This window comes from Nycticebus coucang, chromosome 6 (genome assembly GCF_027406575.1).
Source record: "Nycticebus coucang isolate mNycCou1 chromosome 6, mNycCou1.pri, whole genome shotgun sequence".
In the NCBI taxonomy this organism is placed as follows: domain Eukaryota; kingdom Metazoa; phylum Chordata; class Mammalia; order Primates; family Lorisidae; genus Nycticebus; species Nycticebus coucang.
This window is the reverse complement of record NC_069785.1, coordinates 80562811-80584756: the sequence shown is the minus strand read 5'-3', so window position 1 is coordinate 80584756 and position 21946 is coordinate 80562811. Positions and strand designations below refer to the sequence as shown.

Genomic DNA, 21946 nt, shown 5'->3' with positions numbered 1-21946 from the left:
AAAAATAGTATATATGCACGATAAAGTTTAAATTATAAATTAGGCATAGTAAGGGATTAACAACAACAATAAAATAGAACAATTATAACAATATGCCAGCATCACTACTCTTGTACTCTGGTGACATTATTAAGTAAAATAAGGGTTACTTGGTCACAAGTACTGTGAGAAGGACAGTCAGTCTTACAACTAGATGGCCACTAAGTAAGTGGGTAGCATATACGTGTGGATATGCTGGACAAAGGGGTGATTTACATCTTGAGTGGGACAGCATGGGATTTAATCATGCTACTCAGAAAAGAATGGTGTGCAATTTAAAATGCATGAATTGTTTCTATAATTTTCCATTTAATATTTTTGGACAGTGTTTACCTGCAGTAGCTAAAACCACTGAAAACAAAACCATGGATAAGGGTGACTACTGTTATGTTCACACTGTGTGCAACCATCACCACCATTCCCAGAACGTTTTCCTCATCCCCAAACTAAACCCTATCCTCGTTAAACAGTAACGTCCAGTTCCTCCCCCACAGCCCCATTCCACTTTCTGTCTCTATGAATTTGATTCTTCCAGACACCTCTTATGAGTAGACTCCCATGAGACCTGTCTTCTGTGTCTGGCTTACTTCACTTAGCATGTCTTCAGTATCCATCCATGTTGTACCATGTAGTAGAATTTCATTTCACTTTAATGCTAAATAATGTTCCACTACATGTATCTGCCATAATTTGTTCATCCAGTCTTCCACTGGTGGACATTTGGGTTGTTCTATATTTTGGGTCTTGTGAATAATGCTGCTATGAATGTGGGTATACAATTCTGTTTTCATTTCTTTTGAAAATAAGCCCAGGAGTGGAATTGTTAGATGATATTCTACATATACTTTTTGAGGACCTGCCATATTGTTTTCTTAAGGCAGCTGCACCATTTTATATTCCTACCAACAATGTACTAGTATTTCAATTTCTACACATCCTTACCAACGTATGGTTTTTTAAAAAATAATGCCCACCGCCCTAATAGATTGAAGTGTATCTCATTATGGTTTTGATTTGCATTTCCCTAATTATTAATGATTATGGAATCCTTTCATGTGCGTTTTAACCATTTGTATATCTTCTTTGAAGAAATGTTTATTCAAATCCTTTGACCTTTTTTTTTTTTTGAAGACAAGGCCTCCTTCTGTCATACAGGCTGAGTGTAGTGGTACAATCATAGATCACTGCAATCTCCGAATCCCAGGCTCAAGTAATCCTCTGGCTTAGCCTCCTGAGTAGCTGGGACTACATGTGTACACCACCACACCTGGCTAATATATATATGTATTTTATTTTTAATTTTTGTACAGATAAGGTCTCACTATGTTACCAGGCTGATCTCAAAACTCCTGACCTTGGCAAACCTCTGCCTTGGTCTCCCAAAGTGCTGGGATTACAGGTGTGAGCAACCATACTAGGCCCTTTGCCCATTTGCAAAGCAGGCTGTGCTTTTACTTGCTGTAGTTGAATTTTGGAAGTTCTTTATATATTCTAGATATTAAATCCTTACCAGATACATGATTTGAAAATATTTTCTCCTATTCTGTGGACTGTCTTTTCACTATGTTGTTGGTGTTCTCTGATACATCAACATTTTTAATTTTGATTTGTCTAAAATTTTTTGGCTGCCCATGATTTTGGTGTAACAAGATACTGAAGAAATTGTTGCCAAATCCAATTGCATGAAATATTTCTGCAATGTTTTCTTCTTCTTCTTTTTTTTTTTTTTGTAGAGACAGAGTCTCACTGTACCACCCTCGGGTACAGTGCCGTGGTGTCAAACTCTTGGGCTTACGCGATTCTCTTGCCTCAGCCTCCCGAGCTGCTGGGACTACAGGCGCCCGCCACAACGCCCGGCTATTTTTTTGTTGCAGTTTGGCCGGGGCTGGGTTTGAACCCGCCACCCTCGGCATATGGGGCCGGCGCCCTACTCACTGAGCCACAGGTGCCGCCCTGTTTTCTTTTTAAGAGTTTTATAATTTTAGCTTTTATGTTTATGTCTTTGATTAGAGTTAATTTTTGTTTATGGTGATAAGGGTCCAACTTCATTCTTTAGCATGTAGAAATTCAGATTTCCTAGTACCATTTGTTGAATAGTTGGCTGGCTTTTGTTTGTTTTTGAGAATCTTAATAACAAACTGACCTTTAAGAAATAACTTTATTGAGGTACAATCTACAACTTATAAAATTCACCTTTTACAGTACACAGTTCAATGAATTTTGAAATTTATAGAGTTGTACAATCAGCCATCACAATCCAATTATAGAATATATCCAAAATCCTAAAAAAGTAAACACAGAAACTATGGTGTTTTGCAGCTTGCATCACGTGGCATAACTGAGATATATCTATGTTATAGCAATGCATCAGTATATTGTTCTTTTTACAGTACAATAGCGTTTCATTTTATAGATACACCACATTTTATTTATCCATTGACTAACTGATGGACATTTAGATTCTAGTTATTATGAATAATGCCACTATGAACATGCATGTTCAAGTCTTTGGGGGAACATGTATTTTTACTTATTTTAGGTAGTTCTCTAGGGATGGATTTGCTGGGTCATACAATACTTTATGCCTAACTCTTTAAGAAACTGACAAATTGTTTCCCAAACTGTCTGTGCCATTTTACAATCCCACCAGCAATGTAGTCCATTTCTGCACATTCTCACAAACACTTGTGACTATCTTTTTGATTACAAGTGTTAGCATATGTCGAGCAATATCTCATCCTGGTTTGAGTTTTCATTTCCCTGATGACTAATAATGTCATATACCTTATTAGCCAGTTATGTATTTTCTTTGGTAAAATCTCTATTCAAATATTTTGCCCAAATTTTAATTTTTTTATTATTGAGTTGAAAGAAGTCTTTATATATTGTAGATACATGTGCTTTATCCATATTTTATTTGATTTGCAAATATTTTCTTCCAATTTGTGACTTGTCTTTTCATTTTTATACTGGGGTCTTTCGGAGCATGAAATTTTAAAATTTGCTTGAAGTCCAATTTATCAGATTTTTCCATCAATTATATTTTTTGTATTGCATATCTAAAAATTCTGAGACTCATTAAAAAAACAAAAAAACTTTGCCTAATCAAAAGTCTCAATGACTTTGCCCTAAGTTTTTTTGTTTTGTTTTGTTTATAGAGACAGGGTCTCACTTTGTTGCCTTCCATAGAGTGCTATGGTGTCACAGCTCACAGCAACCTCCAGTTCTTAGGTTTAGGCAATTCTCTTGCCTCAGCCTCCTGAATAGCTGGGACCACAGGTGCCCTCCACAACGCCCGGCTGTTTTTTTTGTTGCAGTTTGGCTGGGGCCAGGTTCTAACCCGCCATCCTCAGTATATGGGGCCAGCGCCCTAGTCACTGAGCCACAGGTGCCACCCTGTCCTAAGTTTTCTTATAGGCATTTTACAGTTTTAGCTCTTACATTTAGATATATTTTGAGTTATCTTTTGTGTATCTAAATTCATCTTTTTCCATGTTTGTATCCACTGTCCAAATTTATCTTTTTGCATATAGCTATCCAACTGTCCCAGTATCATTTATTGAAGACTATGCTTTCTATCCTGAATTGCCTTGGCACCTTTGTCAAGACTCAATTACAACTACCCTTATAACCATCATTGGGGAAAAAAAATCAATTGTAGGTCTATTTCTAGACTTGCATGTCAATGCCACACTGTCTTTATTATTGTATTAGTAAGTTGTGAAACCAGATAGTATGAGGCCACCAACTTTCTTCTTTTTCAGAATTGTTTTCACTACTCTAGGTCCAGAATAAGCTTCATTGTGGTTTTGATTTTCAGCATTTTTCTAATGCTGATAACAAGCATGTTTTTTGTGCTTATCATTTGTACATCTTCTTTGAAGAACTATCTTCAAAGAAGATGTACAAATGATTGTAAGATAATTTGCCTGTTTTTTTCTGTTTTGTTTTTGAGACAGTCTTACTATGTTACCCTTGGTAGAGTGCAGTAGTGTCACGGCTCACGGCAACCTCAAACTCTTGGGCTTAAGCAATTCTCTTGCCTTAGCCTCCCAAGTAGCAGAGACTGCAGGCGCTTGACATAATGCCTGGCAATTTTTTTGTTGTAGTTGCTATTGCTCTTTAGCAGGCCCAGGCTGGGTTAGATCCACCAGCCCCAGTGTTATGTGGCTAGTGCCCTAACCACTGAGCCAAAGTGCCAACCCAATTTGCTTGTTTTTAATTTTTTGTTTTTATTATTGAATTATATTCTTTTTATGTTCTAGATGTAAGTCCTTTATTATGTATATAATTTGAATTTCTTTCTCCCATTCTGTATGTCGTCTTTTCACTTCCCTGAGGGTATCCTTTGAAGAATAGAAGTTTTGGGGTTTTTTTTAAATGAATTCATCTATTTTTTTCTTTTGTTGCTTTACTTTTGGAACCTAACAATCCATTATCTAATCCAGGGTCATGAAAACTTATACCTATGTTTTTTATTAAGAGTTATGTGGTTTGAGCTCTTATGGTACATTTTAAATTAATTTTTATATATGGTATAAAGTAGGGGTTTTAAACCATTCTTTTGTAGTAGGTATCCAGTTTTTCCAGCACCATTTGTTGAAAAGGCTATTATTTCCCCCCACTGAATTGTTTTGGCACCCTTTCAAAAAAACTGAATTAGGGGCGGCGCCTGTGGCTCAAAGGAGTAGGGCGCCAGCCCCATATACTGGAGGTGGCAGGTTCAAACCCAGCCCCGGCCAAAAACAAAATAAGAAAAAAAACTGAATTAATATAAATGTGAAGAATTACTTCTGAACTCTTCAATTCTATTCCATTGACCTGTACGTCTATCTGTAAGCCAGTACAACAGTGCCTTGATTACTGTAGCTTCATAATTTAGAAATCAGAAAGTATGAATCTCTAAGTTTGCTCATCTTTTTCAAAATTGATTTATCTATTTTGCCTTGTGTTTGAAAGATATTTTTGCTTAATGTAGAATTCTACATTTACTTCTTTTTTAAATACAACATAAATGTTGCTCCATTCTCTTTTAGGTTGCATTGTTTCTGAAAAGAAAACTGCTGTCATTGTTATCTTTCTCTGTATGTGATGTGGCTGGCTGCCTTAAGATTTTCTCTTTATTACTTGTTTTAAGCAATTATGATGTACCTCAATGTCATTTTCTTTATGCTTCTTGTGTGTAGGGTTTGTTGAACTTCTTGTATCTGTGAATTCAAGGTTTTTATTAAATCTGGAAAAAATTTCACTGTTACTCCTTCCAATCCTTTTCTGCCCCCTTCCCCCATTTCCTTTAGGGATTCCAGAAACCCAATATGATACCACTTGAGGTTGTCACATAGCTCAGGGATGCTCTTTTCATTAAAAATTTTTCTGTGTTTTTTTTTTTTTGATAGTTCTGATTGCTGTATCTTCAAGTTTACCATTCTTTTCTACAGTATATAATCTGATGTTAATATCGTCTAGTGTTTTATATTTCACACACAAGTTCTCATCTCTGGAATTTCAATTTGGGTCCTTTAAAAAATGTATATTCCGGGCGGCGCCTGTGGCTCAGTTGGTAAGGCGCCAGCCCCATATACCGAGGGTGGCGGGTTCAAACCCGGCCCCGGCTGAACTGCAACCAAAAAATAGCCAGGCGTTGTGGCGGGCGCCTGTAGTCCCAGCTACTTGGGAGGCTGAGGCAAGAGAATCACTTAAGCCCAGGAGTTGGAGGTTGCTGTGAGCTGTGTGATGCCACGGCACTCTACCGAGGACCATAAAGTGAGACTCTGTCTCTACAAAAAAAAAAAAAAAGTATATTCTAATAATAAGCCCAAACGCCGATGGTCATACACTGCTGTCAGGGTTACAGCTGTGTGTGAAAAAGGGAGTGAGCCTAGCGAGGATGGTTCTAAAGTGGATCCCCAGGCCCCTCCATCTCCCTTCAGAAGTTCCTAGTGCTGGAAATAAAAGTCTAAGTCTAAAAAAAAAGTATATTCTAGCAGCACTTATAGCTCAGTGGGTAGGGCGCCAGCCACACGCACAGGGCTGGTAGGTTCGAACCCAGCCCAGGCTTGCTAAAACAAAAAGAAAAAGCCAGGTGTTGTGGCAGGCACCTGTGGTCCCAGCTACTTGAGAGGCTGAGGCAAGAGAATTGCTTGAGCCCAAGAGTTTTAGGTTGCTGCGAGCTGTGATGATATGGCTGTCTACCAAGGGCAACAATGTGAGATTCTGTCTCAATTAAAAAAAAAAAATGTATATTCCATATCTCTACTTAACTTTTGAATATAAGGAATACATTTTAATAATTATGTGCTTGCTTGATATTTCTAACATTTGGGTCAATTTCTATTTATTAATGTTTCTCATTTTTGAACCTATTTTCTGGTTTTTTGCAGGTTGGTAATTATACTGGATAGGAGGCATTGTGAATTTTATCTGTTAAGTACTCGGTATTTTTAGAATTCTTGAGCCCTTCCCCCCACCCCCATTGGAAACAATTTCATTTCTTCAGTTTGTAAGGTAGGACTGAGATGCTGCTTAATCTAAAGCTAATTATTCCCCATTACCACAGAGACACTCTTATGTGTACTTTTTATCTAATACCCTATATATAACAATGTTTTTAATCTTGGTGCAAATAGGTACTTTTCCTGGCCCTATGTGAATACTGAGCACCTCTAATCCTTTGGAGTATTTTCTTTCCCTAACCTCAAGTATTTTTCTCCCATATGTGTGCTGATGACTTCTTAAACAACTGAACTGAAGATCTCTGGAGTTCTCTTTCTATACAGCTTTCTCTCTTTTCTAATACTTTTTAGTGGACTTTCACCATTTTGATATTCCTGAACCCCACCTCCATCTTCTCAAGCTCAGCCTGGAAACTCTTCCAAGTCAGTAATCTTAGGTAATCACTGGCTCACCTCATCTGTTTCCCATCTCTCAGGGATCATGGTTCTTTGTTATCTGACATAAATGTTTTGAAAACCATCGCTTTGTGTATTTTGTCCAAAATCATTTCATGTAGGAGGATATAAATCCAATGTCTGTTATTCCATCTTGGCCAAAAGCAGAAGTTTCAATATAGTTGTAAAATATCAATTTGTCCACAAGTTTCTCAGAGATTTGCTTATCTTTGCATGTAAAATTCTTCACCCTCTCTAAACACTAGCTTCTCTCAAAATACTTCCGAGAAACCAGTCCCTTATATCTGTATAGCACATTATAGCTAACCTCATATTTCGCATATTGAGACAGCATTGTTTTCATTGAGGAAAAACATGATTTGTGCCACAATACTAATAAATTATCTTCATGTGAAAAAGGTGTGTGGCACAAAGTCCATTTAAAAAGTCCTAGGATCAGTCTTTTCTAGATAAATGTCAATCTAAATCCCTACATGTAACAACAGCAGTTTCATGTAGGGCTTTAAAACCAGCGTTTCACTTTGAATTTACTTACTGTGGTAGGCACTGGTATCGCTCATCTCTACCAGGTTGATACCATACTGGACTGAACTGGTCCTCTGAAGGTGGCCCTTCCTGACAGCAGAGAAAAGAGAAACATAAAAAAATGGAAATATGGGTAATAGGAAAGCATATCAGAAGACCTGGACTATTTAGAGGTTCATTTCCTTTCCCCAGTTGTGTGAAGTTGTCAAGGATGCTTTAAGTATGCATCCTATTATTTAACTGCATCCACCATGCAGGTGGGTCAGTCATCTCTGGGAACTTCAGGTGACGGGGATACCACCTAACCTTTTTCCTTTAAGATAGCAAAGCTGATATACATGTACGTTAGTGTGATTTCTGTGTGTGTGTGTGATTTATTTATTTAAGATCCCCCTTACATGTCAAGTCCTCTTTCTAAAGAAGTTAATTAACATTTTGGTTGGGACACTTACATGACACAGAATAGCTTCGGTCAACCACTATTCTATTAAAAGCACTTCAAAAGCTCATTTTGGACATTTTTAATATTTCAGTTCAGTTTTTATTTTGTCATCTGATCAATTAATACAGGTTATAATTTATGTGATCACAGAGATTTTTAAAAATTACTTTAAAGATTTTAGAATGTATAGCTGCTTTAGTTTTTTTTAATGTGTTAATATTCAGAGTATTAGCTTACATTAATGAAAATGAAGCCAAAATCACTTTTGTCATTGCAAAATGATATGTATTTCCTGAATGCACACTGGCTCCTATTCCTGGAACACTATTAATTGTACCCAGACAGTAGCATTAGTGGGGTATCATTCTAGACTTCATTCAAAGATGGCACTAATTACTAATGTTCAAAAGGCCCCCAGAGTAAAGCAATTTCAACCAAAAGCTATCGTAATAAACAGTTTCATTCTTGAAAGCACCACATTTCTATGAGACAAAAACATTTCTCATGGTTAGTATATGGCAGCCTAAATCTTATGTCTAGATTCCACAGTAAAAGTTATTCATGTTATTTTTTTTTAATTTTTATTTTTACATATACATGTGTTAATTAGGTTTCCATTTTTATTCTTTTGCTTTTTTTGCCTTCACAAAATTAAAAAGACTTAAAATTTAATAACAATAACAATGTTTAAGATAAGGATTAGAAACAAAACCTTGTAAAGAACGAAGGAACATAAATACCTTCAGAAAAGGAATCAGACAATTGCTTCATCGAAATATTGAGCAATAATAATAATAATGCAAAGAAAGTAACATTCACATTGTCAAATAAGAGTATATCTATTATAGAATGCTTTGACTCTGAGATTCAGTAAGAAGTCATCAGTTAACTTCTTTTTTTTTTAAGTATCAAAAAATAGACAACTAATATTTATAAATAAAAGTAAAAAATAACTTCAAAAAACAGATCACGCTAAATCTTATAGACAATAGAAAAAGAAGAAATGATTTGATCAAAATCATTCTACTTGATATAGGTATACTTGATATTAAAGTTGGAGAAAATGTATTATAAAAGAGAAATTACAAACATGTCACTTATAAATGAGGATACAATATCCTAAACATATTAACATGTTAAGAATTAATGTTTAAGTAATATACTTTGATCAAAATTAAAACCAATTTATGTGAAAATTAGTCACTATTTTTTTTTTCTTTTCTCGTTCTTTTTTTTCTTTTCCTCTCCCTCAGCCCTTTCCTCCTTCTCTGTCTGCTCTCCCCTTCCCCCATTGCCTCACCATGTCATTAATTGTCATTAATTGTCTTCAAATCAAAATTGAGTACATAGGATTCATACTTCTCCACTCCTGTGATGCTTCACTAAGAATAATGTGTTCCACCTCCATCTAGGTTAGTACAAATGCTGAAAAATCCCCATTTTTTATGGCTGAATAATATTTCATTGTATACATATACCACAGCTTGCTGATCCATTCCTGGGTTGAAGGACATTTAGGTTGTTTCCACATTTTGGCAATTGTAAATTGGGCTGCGATAAACAGCCTAGTACAAGTGTCTTTATAATAAAAGTTTTTTTTTCCTTCTGGATAGATGCCCAGTAATGGGCTTGCAGGATCAAATGGGAGGTCTAGATTGAGTTCTTTGAGGTTTCTCCATACTTCCTTCCAGAAAGGTTGTACTAGTTTGCAGTCCCACCAGCAGTGTAAAAGTGTTCCCTTCTCTCCACATCCACGCCAGCATCTGCAGTTTTGAGATTTTGTGATATAGGCCATTCTCGCTGGGGTTAGGTGATATCTCAGGGTGGTTTTAATCTGCATTTCTCCAATAATTAGGGATGATGAGCATTTTTTCATACGATTGCTGGCCATTCGTCTGTCATCTTTGGAGAAGATTCTATTCATCTCTCTTCCCCATTGATGTATGGGATTGTTGGTTTTTTTCTTGTGAATTAATTGAAGTTCTGTATAGATCCTGGTTATTAAGTGTTTTTCTGATTCAAAATATGCAAATATCCTTTCCCATTGGGTAGGTTGTCTGTTTGCTTTGGTTGTTGTCTCCTTGGCTGTCCAGAAACTTTTCAATTTAATTAAATCCCATTTATTATTGCAGTTGTTGCTATTGCCATGGCAGTCATCCTCATAAAATTTTTCCCCAGGCCAATATCTTCCAGTGTTTTTTCTATTTTTTCTTTGAGGATTTTTTATTGTTTCATGCCTTAAATTTAAGTCCTTTATCCATCTTGAGTCAATTTTTGTGAGTGGAGAAAGGTGTGGGTCTAGTTTCAGTCTTTTACATGTGGATATCCAATTCTCCCAGCACCATTTATTGAATAGGGAATCTTTCCCCCAGTGGACGCTCTTCTTTGGTTTATCGAAGATCAGGTGGCTGTAAGTTGTTGATTTCATTTCCTGGTTTTCTATTTGATTTTAAATGTCTATGTCTCTATTTTTGTGCCAGTACCATGCTGTCTTGACCACTATGGCCTTGCAATACGGCCTAAAATCCAGTATAGTGATACCCCCAGCTTTGTTTTTATTACTAAGAACTGCCTTAGCTATACAGGTTTTTTTCTGGTTCCATACAAAACGCAAAATCATTTTTTGCAAGTCTTGAAAATAGGATGTTGGTATTTTAATAGGGATGGCAATGAATCGGTAAATTGCTCTGGGAAGTATAGACATTTTAACAATGTTGATTCTTCCCAGCCATGAGCATGGTATGTTCTTCCATTTGTTAAGGTCCTCTGCTATTTCCTTTCTTAAGGTTACATAATTTTCTTTACAGAGGTCCTTCACCTCTTTTCTTAGGTATATTCCTAAGTACTTCATTTTCTTTGGAGCTATGGTGAAGGGAGTTGTGTCTTTTTTTTTTTGCAGTTTTTGGCCTGGGCTGGGTTTGAACCCACCACCTCTGACATATGGGGCTGGCACCTTACTCCTTTGAGCCACAGGTGCTGCCTGGGATTTGTGTCTTTAATTAACATCTCATCTTGGCTTTAAAGGTTTTAATGGATCATTAACCAACATTGAGTCCAGGGAGTCAGAATTTCTTTCTTTTTTTTTTTTTGCAGTTTTTGGTGGGGGCCAGCTTTGAACCTGCCACCTCTGGTATATGGGGCCGGTGCCCCACTCCTTTGAGCCACAGGCGCTGCCCTATTCATGTTATTTTTTGAATTAAGTCTGCCCTTGACATCATGCCGTATCTCAGTTCATATATCTGCCTGTGGTGTTCTTCAACAAGTAAAAAGTATATGATTTCACACACAGGGTAACCCTATCTAAAGATTATTCAAGAATGTTATTTTTGTAAGCATGTTAAGGATGCTATTTTTTCTCACTAATCAAATTTATATCCATTCTCCAAATGTCTTAAAATTAAATGCTAAAGCATACACACAAGAAGAGTGGATAAAAATATATACATTTTAGAAATCAGCAATAAATACCTATGTACCCGGCATAAGATTAGAAACAGGCCATTAATGTTTCCCAGAGCCTTCTCTAATCGCATCCCTCTTCTTCACCACCAGGCGTGACTACTATCCTGTATTTTGTGCTAGTCGGTGTCTTTCTTTTAAAATACTTTTTACTACTTATATATGACCCTAAACAACACACTGGTTTTGCCTCATTGTAGACTTTATATGAATGGAATCATGCTCTTGTTTTCTTCTATGACTTGCTTCTTTCACTCAAAATCATGTCTCTAAGATTCATCAGCTGTAGCTCATGTCTATATATTATTTTTAATATATAAAAATCATGTTTATATATTATTCTTTAGGATGAACATGCCACAACTTACTTGTCTATTTTAGTGTTATTGGGTACTTGGGTCATTTCCAACTTTTTGCTACTATGACCAACTCTACTATAAACTCATGATACACTCTCATGTTTGTGAGAGTTTCTGTAAGGTGAAATTTCCCACATGTGAAATTACTGGGGTGGAGAGCATGCACTTGTTCAACTACACAAGGTATTTGCAAACTGGTTCAAAAGTGTTCAAATCTGTTTCATATTTTACAGTCTCATAACATTTTATATTGTTCAGCTGTTTCTTTAAAAAAAAATTTCCAACCTCATGAGTTAAATAATGGTATCTCCTAGGAGGTTTAATTTACATTTCTCTGACTAATAAGGTTGAGAGTCTTTTCATATATACATTCCCTGGACCTTTCCTCCTATATAAATTCAATTATTTTTCCCTCATATTTCTACATTTTTCTCAATAGTAGGACTTGATATATTTGAAACATAAATTGATATAATAATAGTCTATTTTCATGTGTTGCAAACATCTAGTTTGTAGCTTGGCTGTTTTTTTAATGCCATCTTTTGATAACTAAACATTTTCTATTTTAATACAGATTTATCAGCCATTCCTTTTGTGATCTGTGCTTCTTGATTCTTGTTTCAGAAATCTATCCCTACTGCCAAGGGCACAAAGACATTTAAATATTCTTCTGTGAGTTTCATTTTGCCTTTCATATGTAGGTCTTTAATCTTCCTGAACTGATATTGAGTTATGAAGCAAAGATCCAATTTCTTCTGTATGGATACACACTGATGCCAATACCACCTATTGAAAAGTCCACTATTTCCCCATTGCTCTGCAGCTCCATTTCTGCTGTACGTCAGCTACTCACATATGCTGCTTGCTGTAGGCTTTTGGTCAGCATATATATTTTTTCTTCCTAGGTTGGTCCTTATTGAGGAGGTTAAAAGATTTTTCTCCTTTAATCTATACATAAAATGAAATATATTCATTAATATTTAACATTACACTAACTTTGAATTTCTGTAGTAAATCTAAGATCATCAGATTTACTGCTGAGTTCAAAAATATAATACCAGTTTGTTTCTTTTATACATTTCGAGATTTGGTTGGCTAATCTTTACTCTTTTACATCTAGTTAATGAACAAGATTGGCCCATAATTTTCTTTTTCATACTGTAGTGGTTCATTTCATTTGTTAACTTGCCTGGGCCATGGTGCCCAGATTTTTGGCAAAATATTATTATTGATGTTTCTGTGAAGGTGTTTTTTAGATGAGATGACATTAACATTTAAATCTATGGACTCTAGATTGCCATCCAAGATATGGGTGAGCCTCATCCAATCAACTGAATGCCTTAACCGATAAAGACTGACCTCCCTTGAGTAAAAAAGGAATTCTGCCAGCAGACAGCCCTTGGACTTGGACTTGGACTGCAGCAGCAGCTCTTGTCTGGATCTCTAGCTTGCTGGCCCACCCTGCAGATTTTGGACTTGCCAGCTTTCTTGCCAGCTTTGGAATTGCTTGAGCCAATTCCTTAAAATAAATATCTCTTTATTTTCTCTCTCTCTCTCTCCTTCTCTGTGTACACACACACACGCACACTACCATATACACACACATACACATGGTGCCCAAAAAATGCATACATATTTTAAGAAAAAAACTATTAGAATTGTAATGCTTGGTATGTACCAAAAACAAAAGATGAATACAAGTCATATTGAGTATCACTTGTGATTGCAGAAATAAAATGACTTTACTCAATTTAATAATTTTTTTCTGTTTGTAAAAGGTATATACATTTTTTGGTGTAAGAACCAAGTTAACTCCATTTTGTTAAAACTAATTTCATCTTGTCCCTCAGCCTTCATTTTGTAGCTGCATACCAAAGGTGTTAGGCAACCTGCTCCCTTCCCTGACCCCTGTCCTTGCCCCGTGATCCATGCTCTTACACAACATCTGCTCCGAGCGATAACAGCACTCTCCAGACAGCCAAGGACAAATACTGCTCAGTTCCCCAAACCCATCAGCTCACCTCACACCCCCTCCCTTTTTTTCCTTTCTGTACCCTTAAAACCTCCCTCCTTTTCGAGATCGGGGCTTCTCTGCTCTCCTGCTGCGCCAGGACCAAGAAGCCCGGGTTCGGGCTTGTAAATAAACAACCTCTCGCTTTTGCATCGGACTTGGTCTCCAGGTGATTTACGTGGGGGATCCCGTGACTCCGGCACAACATTTAGGGGCTTGTCTGGGATAACCCCCCTAAATCACCAAGTACCTGCTCCAGAGGTGTGTACGTGCCGGCCTTTGTCTTGTCCTGTTCCGTGTTAGTTCCATTTGTTGAATCTGTAGTCGGGATGTGGAATCCCCGACAGAGTAGAAGTGGGGATGCCCCTTGAATGGAACCTCAGTCCATGGTCAAGAATATCACGGGGAGGCAATCCTTCTGGTTGAGAGACAAGGCAGGTTGCAACCGCCAGACGGGGTTACGCCGTCGTCTCATTTTCAGTTTTGCCTGAGAACCTGCAAGGGCAGGCTTCTGTCTTCTGGAGGAATCTTGGGTGTTGTTTTGTCTGTGTTTTATTATATTTGGAGGGCGACATGGGACAGATGCAGATGACCCCCCTCTCCCTAACTTTGACTCATTTCCAGGACTTCAAAGACAAAGCCTGAGAGTACAACTTTAATGTGTCCAGAGGTAAACTTGTGATTTTTTGCAGGAATGAATGGCCGGTGTACCACGTGGGATGGCCACCAGAGGGCACTTTTCATCTCCCCATTATCTTTCCAGGTCAAAGATATAGTCCATTGATCTGGGACCAGGCACCCGGACCAGATCCCATATATAACTGCTTGGCAGGACCTCATGGAGGACCCGCCATTGTGGTTAAAACCCCTCCTTCCTCTGTCAGGCAAGGAAGTAGCTAAACTCCTAGCCTTGAAGGAGAAAAAGGAGAAGTCCCCTGAACCCACTGCCCCTCCCCTGGTCCTCCAAGGAGGAACTGATCCAGAAGTGCTCTTCCCCCCTCCCTGTCAACCCTCACCTAGGGGGGCACCTGTTCCTCAGAGTCCACCAGGCAGCGAGGTCACTCCAGCCCCAGGTCCAGTGGGTAGCCACCGGAGCCCACCTCACACCGAGCGCCTCACAATCCGATGGCAGATTCCACAGTGCTGCCTCTCTGAGCGGGCCCCCCTAATGGAGCAGACCCCCCGAATCAGCTGCACCAGTATTGGCCCTTTGCCACAAGTGGTCTCTATAACTGGAAAATGCAGAACCCTAAGTTCTCCGAAAAACCTACTGCCTTGATTGACCTCTTAGACTCAATTCTTTTTACCCACTAGCCTACCTGGGATGACTGTCACCAACTGTTACAGGTTCTTTTCACCACTGAGGAATGGAACCACATCTTGGCTGAGGCCAGGAAGGCTGTCGAGGGTGCAGATGGAAGCCCCACCACCAACCTGGCTCTTATTGATGCCGCTTTTCCTCTTACTCACCTCGATTGGGACTTTAATACGGGAACAGGTCAGGTAGGACTCCAAGTCTACAGCCAGACTCTGATGAGGGGTCTCCGTAAAGTTTGGCTAAGGTAGGTAATGTACAGCAGGAAAAGACAGAACCCCCAGCAGGTTTCTTAGAAAGAATTATAGAGGCATTCCGCATGCACACACCCCTAGACCCTGAAGCTGAGGAGAATACAGCAGCAGTTGTCATGTTCTTTGTTAACCCGTCAGCTCCAGACATTAAGCGCAAGCTGCAGAGAATAGATAGACTGGGTGAGAAGTCTTTGCAGGACCTCCTAGAAGTTGCTGAAAGAGTCTACAACAACTGTGAAACCCCCAAAGAAAAGCAAATGAAAGCAGCTAAAAGACAGACCCAAGAATTAACCAGGATCCTCCTGGCCTCCACGTCCGTGACCTCAGATGAAAGAGAAAGGCACTACTCCAACTGGCGGCAGGAGGTAAGGAGGACTACTAGGTGGGGAAAGGCTCCGCCTCCAGAAGGACCAGTGCGCCTATTGTAAGGAACATGGACACTGGGCCCGTGAGTGCCCCAAGAAACCACCTCCCAGACCTTCATGCCCTCCCTCAGTGCCAATCTTGGAACTAAGCGGGTTCAAAGGGTAGGGGGGTCAGGGCTCGCCACCCCTCCCTGAGCCCCGGGTAACTCTCAGAGTGGAGGGGACCCCAATTAATTTCCTGGTAGATATTGGAGCCCAGCATTCAGTCCTGACACAGGACCACGGCCCTATGGATCCCGAAAATCATGGGTCCAGGGGGCCACAGGCATCAAACAATATTCATGGACTACCTGAAGAACCCTGGACTTAGGTATGGGCTGGGTATCCCATGCGTTCATAGTCATCCCAGACTGCCCCTACCCCCTCCTTGGGTGTGACTTCCTAACCAAGGTAGGGGCTCATATCGTCTTCAAAGATGAAGGACCCCTTGTCACAGACCAGTATGGGAGCCCCATACAAATACTCACCTTACAACTTGAACATGAGTACAGACTGCACCAGCAGCAGCCTAAGAGCCATCAGCTGACAGATATCACTGTATGGCTGAAAACCTACCCACTTGCCTGGGCTGAGACTGGAGGAGTGGGGCTAGCTGCCCACCGACCACTGGTCATCGTAGAGCTCAAGCCAATAGCTGAACCCATACGAGTACGGCAGTATCCCATGTCTCAAGAGGCCCGGTGGGGCATCACGCCTCACATCCGGAGGCTTTTTAAGAGCAGGATACTAGTGCCCTGTCAATCTGCATGGAGCACTCCCCTGTTGCCTGTAAAGAAGCCACTGACTAAATGACTACAGACCAGTCCAGGACCTAAAAGAGGTCAACAAGCAGGTACTAGACATCCTCCTCACTGTCCCAAACCCTTATACACTATTGAGTGCTTTCACCCCTGATTGAGCATGGGACACTGTCCTTGACTTAAAAGATGCCTTCTTCATCTTTCCCGTTGGCCCCCCAGAGCCAGGAAATGTTTGCCTTTGAGTGGAACGATGAAGAGCAAGGGATCCATGGTCAACTTACCTGGACCCGGCTGCTGCAAGGATTTAAGAACTCCCCCACCATTTTCAATGAAGCCCTACATGAGGACCTGAGTGAGTACCGGCAGCAGCACCCTCACCTGACTCTTTTACAGTATGGAGATGACATTCTGATTGCAGCCGAGACAGAAGCAGAATGCCACCAAGGCACCCAGGACTTGCTGACTGCACTAGGAGCTCTGGGGTACCGGGCCTCTGCCAAGAAAGCTCAGATTTGTCAATGAACTGTGAGTTATCTGGGGTACATCCTTAAGAATGGGCAGTGGTGGCTGTCCCAGGCAAGAAAAGAAACAGTTCTGAAAATCCCCCCTCCCCGGCCCCCACCGACCACACAGCGAGTGGTGCAGGAGTTCCTTGGGTCAGCCGGGTTATGCCGTCTGTGGATTCCGGGGTTCGTGGAGATAGCAAAGCCCCTCTGTGAGGCCACCCAGGACAGCCTGCCTTTCCAGTGAAGTGCAGAACAAGAAAGAGCCTTCCAGGCCCTGAAAAGGGCCTTGGTCTCTGCCCCAGCGCTAGGACTCCCAGATATTACCAAGCTCTTTCATCTGTATGTAGATGAGCAGAAAGGAATAGCAAAAGGAGTGCTTGCTCAATCACTTGGTCCCTGAACCCGGCCGGTCACCTACCTGTCAAAGAAACTAGACCCTGTAGGGGCAGGCTGTCCCCCATGCCTACACACATCATTGCAGCTACTGCATTGCTGGTTTAAAATGCAGATAAATTGACTTTAAGGCAGGAGCTATTGATCACGACCCCTCATGCCATTGAGGGAGTCCTCAAACAGCCACCAGATCAGTGGGTTAGCCATGCCCGACTCTCCCACTACCAGGGCCTTCTGCCGAACCCTCCACAAATCTGATTCCTGCCAAAGATCTCACTCAATCCGGTGACCCTACTGCTGGATCTGGACCTAGACGCCCACCCCCCATGACTGTGTTGACATCCTAGCCCAGGTTCACAGCGTACGCCAGGACCTTATGGACCAACCCCTCCCTGACATGGAGGCCACCTGGTACACAGATGGGAGCAGCTTCATACAAGATGGATGCAGGTATGTGGGAGTGGCAGTGATGTCTGAAACTGAGACTGTATGGGCAGAGCCCCTACTGGGACATCAGCTCAAAAGGCTGAGCTCATAGCTCTAACATGAGCCATGACCCTGGGGAAAGGCCTAAGACTTAACATCTATACCGATAGCCGATATGCCTTTGCCATTGCCCACATACACGGGGCAATTTACCAGGAGAGAGGACTCCTTACGGCGGAGGGAAAGACTATCAAAAATAAAAATGAAATACTTAACCTCCTAAAAGACTTATGGCTTCCCCAGAAACTAGCCATCATTCATTGCCCTAGCTATCAGCAGGGCGACTCCCCTGTGGCCAGAGGCAACTGGTGGGCCGACCAGGTCGCCAGGACTATAGCCACTTCGGCTATCCAAGAGCTTCCTGTTACTACATTGCTAGACCCTGGATCCCCAACACTTCCACCATTCCCGGACTAGAAGACCTAAAATGGATAAAGCAGATCCCACAGGCCCACTCCCCTGAGAAGTACAATGGATGGTACGTCACCTGTGATGGCAAAGTGCTTGTGCCAGCAAAACTGGGACAGGAAATCCTCCATAGGATCCATTCATCCACCCACCTAGGGTCACGCAAAATGAAGAACTTGCTGCGCCATGCCAAAATCAAAATACAAAACCAGAATACTAAAATTGATGAGGTCGTAACTTCATGCAAAGTATGCATTATGACTAACAGTGTATCTAGTTTCCACAATTCAGGATCCAGAGAGCAGGGAACGGAGCCAGGTGCATACTGGGAAGTGGACTTTACTGAAGTTAAGCCAGGTAAATATGGATATAAATATCTCCTTGTTTTTGTAGATATATTCTCAGGATGGGTAGAAGCATTTCCAACCAAAAATGAGACCACACAGGTAGTAGCAAAGAAGATACTGGAAGATATACCGCCTAGGTTTGGAATCCTTAATCAGATAGGATCAGATAATGGCCCAGCCTTTGCTTCTCAGATAGTGCAAAGTTTGGCAAAAGTCTTGGGGACTAATTGGAAATTGCATTGTGCTTATCGACCCCAAAGTTTAGGGCAGGTAGAACGGATGAACCGCACTCTAAAAGAGACCCTGACCAAATTAATCATGGAGACTGGCGGTGACTGGGTGTCTCTCCTCCCCTTTGCCCTGTACAGGGTGCGAAACTCACTCTACTTTTTAGGAAAAACTTATGAAATTCTCCTTGGAAGGCAACCCCCTATAGTCCCTAAGTTGCATTACAATGCCCTCACTTCAAAGAGCCCGGATCTTAAAGCTTGGAAAGATTATGCAGTAACTTTACTTTCTATCAAAAGGCACAGTGAGCTGATTGGGAGAAACTTATAGCCCTCTACAGTTCAGGACCTGTCCCTGAACCACATGCTTTCTGGCCTGGAGACTGGGTGTACATGAAACGTCACCCACAAAAAACGCTGGAGTCCCAGTAGAAGGGTCCATACACCGTGGTCCTCATTACCCCTACCACACTCAAGGTTGATGGCATCACCTCCTGGATACATCACACGCACGTTAGCCTAGCCTACCTGTTCGCCATCAAAGAAGACTCCACCTCCCAGCGGAAACTCTGACGGGGCCCTGATAACCCACTGAAGCTTAAACTGTGGAAATGCCAAGATCCCTGATGCCACCATATGTGTACTACTTACTGACTTATTCTGCCTTGCTGATTATACCCCTCACTGCTAACCCTCATCACCCCGTAAAGATAACGTGGCTAGTTATAGATGCTAGCACAGGGACAGTGCTCAACCAGACCTCTGGAGTTCACCCTAAGGGTACTTGGTTCCCGGAGCTTATAGACGACCTACATAATCTGGTAGGAATTAGACCCTGCCCCTCAGGGTAGCAGTCATATTGGTCCAGCAATACTCTAACCAGGTACTTTTATGTCTGCCCCAGTCACCTTCCTAATAAGTGTGGGGGAGCAAGTTCATATTTATGTAACTCATGGAACTATGTTTCTACTAGGCAATTATGGTGGAACCCCCCAAGACAAGGAGACTTGATCCTAGTAAAGAGGAAGGATGTTTGGAAAGGGCACGCACTCCTGTGCAGGAGGCCCCAAACCTGACACAGTCAGTATCACCTTTACGGAGAAAGGAAAGTGAATGCTAGATTGGGAACTCGGCAAATGGTGGGGTGTGAGACTGTATAACATGCACGGCACGGACCCGGGTAATATTTTCCAACTCAAAATCTTATACACCCCTGTTAGTGATAAGCCTGCTGCAGTGGGCCTCAATATAGTGCTTCAGCCTCCCCTGTAGTCACCTCTAAGCTCCGTGGCTCCCCTGACTCTCCGGACTGGGCTCCCCTGACCCTCCGGACTGAGCATTTAGTACCCAAAGTCTAATTCTAAGCACCACACCTGTGCCTACCACAGATCCTGATCCACTTTGGAAATTAGTCATTGCTACATACCAGGTCTTAAATACTTCCAGACCAGACCTTACTGAGTCCTGTTGGTTATGTGTAGAAGCCAGACCCCCATACTATGAGGGAATTGCCCTAATAAGGAAACCTAAGATCAACTCTCAAGCTAGTGACTGCTGTTGGCAACAGTCTAAGCCCCGAGTCACCCTACAGTCCTTTATAGGACAAGGAACCTGTATGGGTCAGACACTCCCCCAATACCAGCATCTATGTAATCAAACTCTCACCTGGGATGGGACTGGATCTGTAATTCCTACCAACAATTCCTGGTGGGCTTGTTCAACAGGGCTCACCCCATGTCTACAAGGGGCAGTCCTTGATTTAACCTGGAGCTTTTGTGTCTTAGCGCAGCTCATCCCCAAGCTGGTCTGTCACTCAGAGGAGGACTTATATCAGGCATATGAGTTAGCTGCAGGCACACTTACAAGCACCAAGAGAGAACCAGTCACAGCAATAACTCTAGCCATGCTCATGGGACTGGGTATAGCAGGAGCAGGCACAGGAATCTCCTCCTTAGTCCTATAAGACAAGAACTACGGAGCTCTGCGCGCTGCAATAGACTTAGACATAGAAAGAATAGAAAACTCCATTTCCCACCTTCAAGAGTCCCTAACTTCCCTCTCTGAAATAGTACTCCAAAATAGGCAAGGGCTAGACTTACTGTTCCCTCAGGAAGGTGGATTATGCGCAGCCCTAGGAGAAGAATGCTGTTTTTATACTGACCACTCAGGAGTAGTCAAACAGTCCATGCAGTTAGTGAGAGAAGGTCTCCACAAAAGAAAACTCAAGCGGGAGCAGTCTCAGAGCTGGTATGAATCTTTGTTCAACAAGTCACCCTGGCTCACAACTTTAATTTCAATCAATAGCGGGCCCACTTGTAATCCTATTACTGCTATTAACTTTTGGCCCCTGCATAATTAATAAATTACTGGCTTTCATCTGAGCTAGAATTAATACTGTTCAATTGATGGTCTTACAGGCACAGTATAGCCCCCTCGGCACTGAAAACACCAGCAATGGGCATAGAGCTAGGGCTCATAAAATGCACTGAAGACCCATGATTGGATCTTCTATGCACCAGAAATGGGAGGAATGTAAGAACCAAGTTAACTCCATTTTGTTAAAACTAACTTCATCTTGTCCCTCAGCCTTCATTTTGTAGCTGCATACCAAAGGCATTAGGCAACCTGTTCCCTCCCCCGATGCCCATCCTTGCCCCATGATCCATGCTGTTACACAACATCTGCTCCGAGCGATAACAGCACTCTCCAGACAGCCAAGGACAAATACTGCTCAGTTCCCCAAACCCCCTATCAGCTCGCCTCAGCGGCTCACCTCACACCCCCTCCCTTTTTTCCTTTCTGTACCCTTACAACCTCCCTCCTTTTCGAGGTTGGGGCTTCTCTGCTCTCCTGCTGCACCAGGACCAGGAAGCTTGGGTTCGAGCTTGTAAATAAACAACCTCTTGCTTTTGCATCGGACTTGGTCTCCCGGTGATTTATGTGGGGGATCCTGTGACTCGGGCACAACATTGGCACACTTTATATACGTACATACATACACACATCATATTAGTTCTTTTTATTTGGAGAATGCTGACTTAAACACTAAAACATACTGTCTGTTATGAACTAAATTGTCTTCCCCTAAAATTTATATGTTGA

General features: G+C 41.3%; 1 protein-coding gene and 1 long non-coding RNA gene across 9 annotated transcripts in view; one reads left to right on the top strand and one right to left on the bottom strand.

Annotated features, from left to right (window-relative positions):
* NRG4 (neuregulin 4) overlaps nucleotides 1-21946 on the bottom strand; it is a 145672-nt gene that overhangs the window by 23681 nt on the left and 100045 nt on the right. For all 5 annotated transcript variants that reach the window (XR_008380644.1, XR_008380647.1, XR_008380646.1 and 2 more), the window contains exon 6: nucleotides 7483-7562. Coding sequence is in view for 1 of the 5 variants with exons in the window: in XM_053594186.1 (XP_053450161.1) it covers nucleotides 7483-7562 (80 nt within the window). In the remaining 4 variants the exon portion in view is untranslated. The remainder of the gene's footprint in view (nucleotides 1-7482; nucleotides 7563-21946) is intronic.
* LOC128587814 (uncharacterized) lies at nucleotides 13732-21757 on the top strand. Of its 4 annotated transcripts, none has more exons than XR_008380650.1 (5): nucleotides 13732-14004; nucleotides 15091-16569; nucleotides 16697-17826; nucleotides 18242-18627; nucleotides 19145-21757. It is a non-coding gene; the product is annotated as an uncharacterized LOC128587814 (long non-coding RNA). The 4 variants fall into 4 exon arrangements; XR_008380651.1 differs by having other exon boundaries at nucleotides 13732-16569; nucleotides 16697-17002; nucleotides 17605-17826; XR_008380649.1 differs by having other exon boundaries at nucleotides 13732-16569; nucleotides 18548-18627.